Source organism: Augochlora pura, chromosome 11, assembly GCF_028453695.1.
Source record: "Augochlora pura isolate Apur16 chromosome 11, APUR_v2.2.1, whole genome shotgun sequence".
NCBI lineage: Eukaryota > Metazoa > Arthropoda > Insecta > Hymenoptera > Halictidae > Augochlora > Augochlora pura.
In genome coordinates, this window is record NC_135782.1 from 3335700 (window position 1) to 3347577 (window position 11878).

The following is an 11878-nucleotide window of genomic DNA, read 5'->3' on the forward strand; positions in this document are numbered from 1 at the left end:
TATCAATTTCGACTTCCTGCCCTGTGCGCGGTTCGTCAATTTCTTTCAGCTCCGCTCGCTTTGTTATTTATCGCTCGACGGAGCGAACGCGCACCGTCGCGCAGGAATTTATTAACCCTTTCTTTGCGCTCCGTTGTTTCCGCTTCGTGATTCTAGTATGTGACTAAATATTAAAGTTTATTAGCGATTTGCAACTGTTTCCCGATGTCTACAAATCGAATTCTATAATTTATAAATCGTCATATGAATCGAATATTATTATAATAATATTATACATATATATATAATATTAGTTATAAAAGTTATTATAGATAAACTCTTTTAGTTATAAAAGTAAAAAAAATATGGTTCCGGCCGGGATCGAACTGGCGACCTTCTGCGTGTAAAGCAGACGTGATAACCGCTACACCACGGAACCTGTTGTTCAACCATGTTGTTATAGTGGTTTGTTAATAATAACGCTACCAAAAATAACAATATAGAACTAATTACACGATATATTTAATTAACCAATATTGCGTCAGTTCCGAGCATGAATTTCATTATATTTTAATCTCTTTCATTAAGGAAATATGTATTACTAATATAATATACTGAGAGTACAGAAATATTCAGTAGACAATTTCTCCTGCATTTTTATCTTGCAAGAAACGTTCGTCTATTAATAAAAAATCTAAAAGGAATTTTTTTATTTTCAAATCTTTCAATAACGTTCCTTTTCGCAGCGGTGAAACGGTCAAACTGTTAGCCAGAATTATCAGCAGTCGGTTTACAGATTGTCACACCTTATACTCATATCTCATACTTGTTATGAGCATCATCTGGCAGGCAAAACAGAGTTATTCTCGCGTAGAGCTCGTTGTTACCGATATCGAAGAGTATTTGAGCTTTTCAGCGAGAATGGAGTATCCTCTATACTCCATTCGTACCACTGCACTTTTTTTTTATCATTTCAAGATCCTTTTGTTAAATTTTCAAAATTTAGTAAGATACGTCTGCGATTGATTTAACGAAATTATTTTTCAAAATATCTCCACTTCAAAAGTTCTTGAAATTTGTATTCCCGAATTGCTGATAACAAATTGCATATTGCAGATAGTTTAATAAACGCCGTCGTTGTGAATTTACTAACATAATAACAATTGCTATCAGTATCAACTGATAACACATTAGATATTCTCAATTTTATAATATTCTTCGTATACGTTCAATATTTGTAACTTTTAATAGTCTAACATCATTATCAATGAACTAATTGCAATGAAAAAATACTGGAGTATTACATAACACTCTTCTGTAGGTCGCACGAGAGATAAATAACAAGACCGAGAGAGAGAGAGAGAGAGTTATAGTGTAATAAATTAATTTATTTCAATGTAGAAAAATAATAAATAAATATCTTAACTATCTTAGGCGACGAGTCGAAATATATATATATTGCCATTTACAGGAAATAAATAGGTCGCGCGATTATTACGATACATGAGGGACGGTTGCGATACTGATTCTGAATAGGTGCACCCGAAATTCCTAATTCTTCGATTGTTCCTTTGACAGATTGGTACACCGAACAGGATGCCTTTGTTTCTGTCTGCGTGGTGTCATCCTTTTCTTTTTTAATTTAGTTCACCGCCTTCGGCGAGTCACGTTCCGCGTCACATTCTGTATCGCTTCCGGGCTTCAACTGTAAAAGAAAAATTAACTAGGTTAGTTTTAAACAATTTATACAGATTTTCTCATTCTCACAAATATTCTTGCTAAAACCGTACGAAACTAAATAAATCCACTGCTGCCGCTGTTACGAAACAACTAATCGAGTTTCAAGCTTGCTATTGTAACTATCAATGTTAACAACAACGCTAAAATTACGGTCAAATGACACCGAAACACAATCGGGTCACGGAGATGAATAATTTCATAGAACAATTCCGTTCAGGGTAACTTTCCGCATCCCTGATGTATATAATTAGTTGTCGTCCGACTGGCGCGCAGTAGCAATAATCGGAGAGAAATGTTTAACAGTAAACATCTAACGCTTCGAACGCTACTATGTTGATACTTCTGTAATCTCGTTTGTTACACTATATAGCGGCGGTTATAATTAAAATGATACAGGCAATAAATCAGCCGTATCTACCGTTAATAAAATGAGTAAAATCAGCATACGGTCTACTGCTATTTTTGGAAATCGTACGCGTACGTTTTACGGGCACATCGTCGAACACATCTCCGGGCACGTTATCGCGCGATTGTATACACACTGTTCCTCACTTGCATCAGAACGTTACTTAACTGATCGGCGTGCTCGGCCCGTGAGATATCTGTTCGCGGCGCCGACATTTCTCTTTTCCAAACAAACGAATAAACCAATAATTGAATAAGTAAATAAATGGCTGAATGAATTAATGGAGGACGAGATAAATAGATAAATAGATAAATCTTTTTCTATTAGCAATGAAGCTTGAACAGAGACGCCATGATGGATCTCGTCTGCCACGAGATAACTAGCAGAGTTACCCCCTTTGAGAATTAATAAATAACATAAGAAATAATTTAGAATTAATTTCAGAAGCTGACATGTACGTCTTAATTATAAAAGGTCTCTGAGAGAGCCAGTGAACAATATTAATCACGACATAACCTAAAATATCTCCAAAAGCTGTTTATATCTTTAATAAAATGAATTCGATTTTTAGAGGGTTGAAATAAATATAAATCCCCCTGCGTCTTGTTAATAATATTGCTCTGACTTCGTAGAAATTGACAGGGTAGATTCTCAACATTAAATATGCAATGTTAATCTAAATCGTCGTCGCTGGTGGGATACCCTTGTAAGTTCGATTCCCCGGCGGCCATCGTCGAATTATTTCCGATGCGGATCAGAAATAATTGCGACACGGCTAAACCAAGGCGCTGATAAGACGCGGCGGGATCAGCCCGACAAGGATTTTATCTGAATTGAACGTTAACGGCGGCGTTACGTCACGCAAACCGCGGCTCTCTCTTTGTCGCGTGTGCTAGGCCGCGAGAATCCCACGTTTTTTCCCCGACACGAGCTTTGCGTTATCGTGCGGAGACGGAAAGGAAAAAAAAACGTCGTCCAGGAAAAATAGCGGGAAGAGAGGGTAGATCTCTCTCTCTCTCTCTCTCTTGTGGCGCCGTGATTTTTTCGACGATCGATCGATCCGGCTCGTGTCAGCGATTTCCGATCGAAGATTTCCGTTCTGCGATCTTTTAGTGCGTCATTAGGCGCCACGTGATCGAAATTGCGATTTTTCATACGCGATTCGGTTCGCTTTTCCTCGCGGTTATGGGAAATTGGCCTAACATATTCGATCTACCACTTGGTCGAGTATTTTTCAAGTTTTAGTTACAGAGTCGCGTGAAACGTGCATTTGAAAGAGAAGCGTGAACTTTAAAATTCGTTTCTGTCAATTGTAATTATTGCAAATATTTGTTTAAATATCGATAGATAGTGGTATAGTTTCTTTAACGTCTTGGAAAAATTCTGGTCCCTTGGTTCAATTTATTTAAAAAGTTATTCGATTTTTAGAAGTGTTCAGAATTATTTTTATAGATATCGCGAAGACTTTGATTTAAAATTGTTGTTAAATCGAGAAACTTAATTTTACATGCATAGAATGAATTTTGTCGTATAAAATGTAGATGCTAGAAGCCAGAAGAATTATTTCAGATTTATAGTTATAATGGTATCGAGCGCAAAGGGTTAATTTGATACAGCAAATGCTAAGGGATGACGATATTTGCCGTTTGAAATTAGGGATGGTTGTATCGAGAATCGCGGGACTATTCGTGCTCGAGCTGATCGGAAATAATTGTTCGATTATCGACGGTTCACGCTGCAATTAACAGCGCTGATAATGTCTGAAACACTCGGCCGCGGAGAGTAAACAAAAACGATTCGCCGCAACCCTTCCGAGATTCAATAATCTACGCCGATTGCGAACGTTACAGGAACCTTGGACTACTCTGCGAAAACCCTGATCGAAGTAGAACATATTCTACGAATTTTTGAGCTGAATAATCTCTATATATAATAATCTAACAATAATAATAATAAAAATAATAATAATAATATTAATAGAGAATCCCCAGAATTTCCAAAATTCAAAGAAAATAGAAGGCAATTATAATAAATTAGAACTTGTTCCGCCTTCTAATGTTAATATAATTTAGTTAAGTCATTTTTTGATAGATTAACAAATTAAAGGGATGCATACCTGATCGCAGGGAAGCCCGGATTTCCTTTATAGCCGAGCTGCCCGGATAATTTGAAGAGTTTCCTCAGGTTTTTCATGTTCATCTCGAAAACTGACCGTTTCCTCCGACCCCTGTCGCAATAAAAAGACGATAAAATATTCAGTTAGTTGGAAGAGAAAGATTTGTATTTCGATCGTGATTGTTACTCACACTTTGAGCGCATCCACGTGGCGGCCGCCCCTTGTCACCGCGCCTAATTTCGCGTTTATTTTCTGGATGCGCATCAGGGTTTGCAGCTCTGCCAACCTTTGATCCGATAGTCGCTTTTGTCGTCTGTAAAATAAGGATTTATTTTATTATACATAGAAAATGTTGTTTATTGCTCAGGGGTTGTAATTTTCCGTCTAATTATAGTTTTAATTTTCAATTTAGTTTCAGGGTTAATTTAATGTGTAGTGGTAGTGTCTAAATTTTTTATTCTATATTTTTGTATCAATTCTCTCTCTCTCTCTCTCTCTCTCTCTCTATCTCTCTCTCTCTCTCTCGTTCTCTGGCTTCTTTATTACAGAATTTGTAGATCGTAAAAACTATCGGCCGGTCGATTAGATTAATCCGTTCAGGATCAATGATGCAACAGCAATGCAACATTTCATAGTTTCTTTTCAGTGAACTTGATACGTCGGAATTCGTTTCTTTTTTTTGTTTTATTTAACAGGGCGATAACGATACAACCGATATGCGACGATTATTATTATATATAATAACATTGTAACATCGCCTGATAATTATTTTGCGTCGCCGAAATTTTTGCTGCTCAGATACTATCGAAAATTGAGTAATTCCGTCGTTCTTTTTATTAAAATTTACTTTTTACTTTGATTAGAATTTATTAATAAATATCTATTTGATTCCAGTAATGTAAGATTTAAACAAGAGGTAAAATATCTAGAAATATAAGATATTTGAATGAACTTGAAAGTGGCTCGTAAATACAAGATTTATAATTTTGTAAAATGAATAAAAATTCTAAAAGGATAGATTATTTTTATTGATAATAAAGAATTGATATTTACTCTTTAATCACCACAGGAACTTCTGCAATCGGTTGGCCAACAATGCCGTTGTTTTCTGCGTTCTCTAAATCCACCAACGTGTCCGGTCCTACATTTTGTTTCTCAGTTTTCGAGAGTCTGTAACAAAAAAGCACAGAACTGCATTTAATGCAATCATTTTAACCTGGAATACGTAAAATAAAAACTCCAAAAATTTCTGATATAATTTTTATTCGTAATTTAAAATCGTATGAGTTTCAGTGATAATAATAAAATATATAGAATTAAATATTTCATGACTTTCGTTAATAAAATATGTAAGTCCATATATTTCTATATTATCTGTTAAAATTATTTTGATTATTAATAAAACAGTTCTATTATTAAATTGAAAGTTGCCTTGATTTTCTATTATTATCACTAAACCATTTTCGGAGAATCTACGTGCTCTTCTTCAATTTTTCATTCGACTATAGAAGGTGTTGTTATGGTTTTACACATCCGTAAACATTTCTGCATTTACGTCGAACAAATTGCATTAGCATGCAGAGTTGCGCTTTCCTTTCCTCGAAGATAGTGCGTAGAATAGTAGATTAGTAAAATATTGATAACACATTCGACCGCCTTAGAAAATTGTACACACGAACGGTTAGAAAGCATTAGACTTCGCACAACTTAACGTAATACTTATGTCACAGATATAAATGTACATGTGTAAACTCGCATGTATATTAACTAATTGCAAAAATTAAATATAAATCTGGAATTACTGCATCTCGCTAAAGTCGACTCTGATCGCGCCAATTCTTCGAAATAAATTCACGATACAGCAACAAACCGAAGTGCACAATTCATTCTAGGAAGTTTGTTCAAGTACATATTGTCATGTCGTATAAAAATGTTTAATTGATTCGTGGACTAAAAAATGTTATATAACAATTTTCACGCGATTCGCAACAATGATAAACAAAAAGAAATTACCTTTCGAATCCAGGATGCGCCGACGTATTGGTGGACCAATAGAACACTGAACAGAATAATACGAGCAACCAGGACATCATGTTTTGCGGGAGCACGATCTTTCCACGGTATATTGAAACGTCGATAGAACGAATACGAAATCGTTTGATTAATATCTGCGTGCGGCAACACCGGGTCAACGAAAACACCAGCGGATGAGATTTCTTTCTCTCGTTCTACTTGGGCACTGTAACTTCTTGGCGTTCGGTCCGCGTATATATTCGTCGCGAGTTGGGATCCCCACTTAAAGGCGCGCTGACGCTGCTATTACACCCCTTTTCGTGTTTCGTTCGTCGTTTATCGTCTATCGTTTATCGTCTATCGGGAGCACGGTGTCTTTCGCTCAGTCGGTCGCCGCAGCGTGACGAGCGACGAACGAAATCAGAGGGAAAGCTCGGTTCTACTTTGAATGAATATCTGACAGAGATAGAAATAATATCGGAAAATTCAATTTTATTTCCAGGTGCAGAGAAAAATGTTTAGAAAGCGCGAGATCCTTTTATCTTTTCCTTTTGGTAATTGATGTGGTAACAAAATTTAAAAAAATCATATTTCTTATATATTTGATGTATTAAATATTGTATACCATTAACATAATCATATTGATATAATATAGACATTTGATATATTAATACATATATTTAATTTATCTTTTCCTTCGGGAATTCAACTAATAGCAAAATTTCTTAAAATTGTATTTCTTATATCATTTTTTTAAGGGATGCCTAATTTAAAGTACCTTACATTAAGGGTTGTGCTTAGAGCTGCAGTAATCTCTATCTGTAATTTTGCAATGTCTGCTTCGACTGTGGACATTTGCTATTGTTCCATCGGTTACGTGTACGAAGAAAGTATCGGCAACCGATCATTTCGACTGATCTGGTAATTTCAGCGTTTAGGGCGCGTTCGATGCGCGACCAAACTCAGGTAAACGTTAATTGCGAAACCTGTGTTCGTCGCAACCGTGCGCGGAACGGGAGGCGCACACCTCGTAATTTCACGGAAACCATAACCGGCGATCGTGGGACATCGTTTCGTTGGTATCGTTTTCTGACGGCGTCGTTCATTTCTGTCGTCGTCGTGGCTCGCGTATCGCGTCGTCGTCGCACGAGTCTCAGCAACGCCGGATACTAATTGCTCCCCGATCCATCTCTCCTTAATTGCACCCGCGATAAGAGGGATCGCCGCGGCGGAGAACTGGGTCTACAGTCACCCGAAAAAGTATCTGTCGATTATTTCGAGCGGAAGAAATCGTCTCGGATTGGCTTTAAAGGATTTCATTAAATAAAAGTGAGGTAAAGCGAAGCGAAGAAAAGCAAAGCAAAGCAAAGCAAAGCCAAGCGAAGCAAAGCAAAGCCAAGCGAAGCAAAGCCAAGCCAAGCCAAGCAAAGCGAAGCAAAGCAAAGCAAAGCAAAGCAAAGCCAAGCGAAGCAAAGCAAAGCCAAGCCAAGCGAAGCAAAGCCAAGCGAAGCAAAGCCAAGCGAAGCCAAGCGAAGCAAAGCAAAGCCAAGCGAAGCAAAGCCAAGCGAATCAAAGCCAAGCGAAGCAAAGCCAAGCGAAGCAAAGCCAAGCGAAGCGAAGCAAAGCAAAGAGGTGCAAATGAAATTAATTCAAATGAAATTATAAGAATATGCATTGGCCTGAGAAAATTGTTTATTATTAATCATTATTTTTGATAATGTCTGCGCAGACTTTTCTCAGAGACTGTATATGGAACCAGGGTACTAATAATGAAGCTAATAGTTTGAGAAGCTATCTGTGCTTAGAGATTTAGCTATTTTAAGATTGTGTTGCATATGGAACAGATAATTAATGTGTTGCTTACATGAATATATAATACGTGCTACCAGCTAATCTGGACACTTACAAATGCGTTAAATCTGCTTATTGAAATCAAATGAAATAAATATTTTAGGGGAACAATTTTATTGTTAAAGATAAAGGGAAAATTCTTCTCGAAATAAAGGGGACTTATTTGTTGTCAATAAATTTGGTCGTAACGAAATCATTTTTCACGATCAATAAATTCTGTAATAACAAAATAATTTTGTCAAGATCAATAAATTTTCTCGCAACGAAATAATGTTTAATGGTCGATAAATTCTGTCGCAGTGAAATCATTTTCGTGAACAGGAAATGTTATGTTCAGAATAGAAAGGAAACACGCGCGCGCAGGTTTTGAGGCGTAGAACCCGTTGTCGCAGCGATTAGTATCGATCCGCACGTGAATCGAGACGCTTGTTAAACTCGGAGCAGTACAGTGTCTCTCTAAAAATGAAAAAAAAAGAGGCGAACGCATCAATAATGCACGTAGAACTTTTCCTTCGAGCGAGGTCGGCCGATGTATGGGGGAGTCGCGGCGCAACGTTCACACGAATCGAACGCATGAAAGAGTGTAACGATGTTTCTTGTTTCGTCATACGTCTTTGATTTGCTATCGTTCTCCACGTGGATCAGTGAAAGATTCTCGGATCCGAACCGGAAACGATGATTCAAGCCGATTTTACCAGATCCATGTGTTTATTACTTCTTGCAATCTGTGGAATCGAGAACTACCTAACCGCGCATTAAAATATTTAGTCTAACTTTCGATTGAAATAAATTATTTACAAGTTGCAACAATGTTGACTATTAAAACGTCGATTTGATAGACTTTTCATAGATATTTATTGGATTTTTGATAGACATTTACTAGATTTTTTAATAATGATTTAACAGAATTTTGATAGACATTTTCTAGATTTTTAATTGACGTTTACTGGATTTTTATTAATGATCAAACGAATATTAATTGTCTCAAACGAATATTAATTGCCTCAAATAAATATTAATTGTCTCAAACGAATATTAATTGCCTCGAATAAATATTAATTGTCTGAAATAAATATTACTCGTCCTAAACGAATCCACAGCTCCGCCGATATTGGTCGATCGAAGCTGCAAACGTTGCACTATGTCGTTATCTAACGCATCTGTATAATTTAGTGTAACTCGGGGGATTTTCCAGCGTGTTCGAATACATTACACGATCTCGTGCAATCTACCCAGTCGGTGAAATCAGGAAAACAATGTTGCAAATCGGAATCAGAATTCTATTCGGACGAAAAACGGAATTAATTTTTCCTTAAACCAGCACATAATATACTCGAAGTAAACTAAAGGAAAACTCAATTAATAAATTCCTTTTTAAAGTTCAGATATATGTAACGTAATTCCATTTCCTGTAAAAGTATCGAAAATTCAAGAAATAAGTAAATAACTTTGGTGGCTGGGAGTTGTATGTCTGCAAAGGGTTGAGCACTCAAGTCTCGATTATATAATAATACTATTAACAATAACAGTGCTAATAAATATAATAAAGAACAACAATAATAATAGTAATAATAATATCAATTACGTCCATACAATGTCGTTGATCTGAAATTTTCCATCGCAGCAACCGCGAGGCAAGCGGCGCGTCAAAGGGTTACCAAAACATTGCGCAAAAGTATAACTGCGTTTCGGCAGAGATTGTTCCTCCGAGCGAAAGAGCACGAAATCGATGAGTCCGCGTACGGCATGGTTTCGTGGCCGATAAGACAGAGGATCCCCTGCTAATCGGAAGTTCATGAAAGATCGGGTCGCGCAACCTTTTGGAGGCTTGTTCCTCCCGCGGTGTAACGTACGTAACCGTTCAAACTGCGCAGTATTGTGGCCATTGCGAAATCGTCCACCCACGCGGTCCCGCGTGCGCGTATTTATGAAATAATTCGATATCTATCGAGGCGCGCGTCGGCCGATCGTTTCCGGCCAATCGCGCAGGGCAAATGGACGAACTATACTTTCACGCTTGCACACGGTCACTCTCTCTCTCTCTCTCTCTCTCGCTCTCTTTCTCTCTCTCTACGTGCAATTCGTTTGCCGATTTCGATCGCTGAAGCGACGTTTTCCGCGCGCGCGAAATTACACGGCGCGCCGATCAAGAAACGACGGATGATTTCGATTGTTGCGGCACCGCTCGCGTTGAGAATAATCGATTGGTGCAGCGACCAGCGACTTTCTTTTCCAATTATTTCTTGAGTGGATTTTAGCATTAAATATAAGCAGAGATAATATAGTAAATTATAATCAAATATAGTGATTAGGAAATTTTCTTATGCGGTGCTTGTATTGTTAAGAAAAAGTATTATTTGAGAAGGTGGAATTATGATTTAGTGGAGAATAATATGGAAGACTTGAAATGGGTTTGAATAATCCTTTGTTGAAGGATCTCGACCATTTCGAATATTTTTATTAAAATATTTGCTGTATACTGTGTTGTAGAAATTACTGTATTTTATGTAAATTTAATTTACTGCCTTATTTTTTACTCTATTCTATTTTATTTTATTTGATTTTGTCCTATTTCATTTTATTCTACTTTATTTGATTTTTTCACTGAATCACTTGACTCGGAATTTTCTATTAATAATCTATATATTATTATATCACTATTATTACATTGCTGTTATTATATCACTGTTACTATAATTTTATCAGAGAACTCTGTAATCGATCCGCGAGAAGTGAACATTCTAATTGACGAGAGCTTGAACAAGGGAAACGTGGACAGCTTCGGCCGCTTTTTCACTGTAAGTAGTACGAGCTGTATTTGGTCGGGCCGAGTGCACGGACAATGGGATTCGAACGAAAAATGCTCCCTCGTTGATGTCACGGTGTACGTCGGAACGACGATACGGAGGAACGTTTCGGCTGCGTGTGTCCACGTGTCTGTTGTATCATCGAAAAATTTGAAGAAATAAGAAGCCACGTTTACCGACCAGCATTGAACGCTTCGCTCGTTACATCTGCAGAGGGAGCTCAGATACCGAATTAACGGGACTTGCTGGAACCAATTAGAAATAGTAATGGAATAGTTATTCGTTAATAACTATTGTTCGTTGCGTTAATATATTAACGTGGGGAAAAATAGTCAAATTTTCAATTTGAACTTGTTTAAATACACTATTAATTAAAGTTCTCGTTTATGAGTCGTTCGAGGCTGATCTCATCGAAATCCGTGGATCGCGGATCGTTTCGGATCTGTGCCGGTTGACCGTGCATTTTCTTGACCCAGTTACTTGTCCCTGAATCGTTTTTAACTTCTGCTTTTCGGCCTTAGTCCCGAGTTAGTCGAAACGATGATTCTCGGCCTTGCGTTTATTCCATCGGAACATATTGTCAGCCTTGCGCCGATCTTCGCGCCTCAATGTCTCGGTTTCGAACACGTGCGTCGACCTTCCGATTCTTTTTTATTCACGGAAGGATTAAGGAAGGAAAGGAAAATATACATGCAATTAAAATAGAAGAGAAAATATAATAAGAAAAGGAGACGAAATATACTAAATAAAAGACAAAAAATATACTAAGCATAAACGTTAGTATATTCTTTATAGATTAAGGATAAATAATTAACAACATTATAGTTTTAACAACTTACACATTGGTGTGATAAATATTGTAATATAATAACGAGAATAACTATCATAGAAATATATATGTACCGCTTTAATTAAAAATAATAATAATAACTGAAATGTACAATAAAAATTAATGAACAATTAATA

At 36.9% G+C, this 11878-nt stretch overlaps 1 protein-coding gene and 1 non-coding gene across 3 annotated transcripts; both read right to left on the reverse strand.

Moving 5' to 3' along the window:
- Positions 1 to 345: 345 nt before the first annotated feature.
- Trnav-uac (transfer RNA valine (anticodon UAC)) lies at positions 346 to 418 on the reverse strand. The gene has a single exon. It is a non-coding gene; the product is annotated as a tRNA-Val (tRNA).
- Positions 419 to 1346: 928 nt separating this feature from the next.
- LOC144476850 (uncharacterized) lies at positions 1347 to 9957 on the reverse strand. 2 transcript variants are annotated; one of them, XM_078194138.1, is made up of 5 exons: positions 9691 to 9957; positions 5295 to 5411; positions 4432 to 4554; positions 4242 to 4352; positions 1347 to 1684 (listed from the first exon to the last, which is right to left on the reverse strand). In XM_078194138.1, exons 1-5 carry the CDS (start codon positions 9900 to 9902, stop codon positions 1681 to 1683), a joined length of 567 nt encoding a protein of 188 aa, XP_078050264.1. In that variant the 5' UTR covers positions 9903 to 9957; the 3' UTR covers positions 1347 to 1680. The 2 variants fall into 2 exon arrangements, with proteins under 2 accessions (XP_078050264.1, XP_078050265.1); XM_078194139.1 differs by lacking the exon at positions 9691 to 9957 and adding an exon at positions 6255 to 6662.
- Positions 9958 to 11878: the final 1921 nt, after the last annotated feature.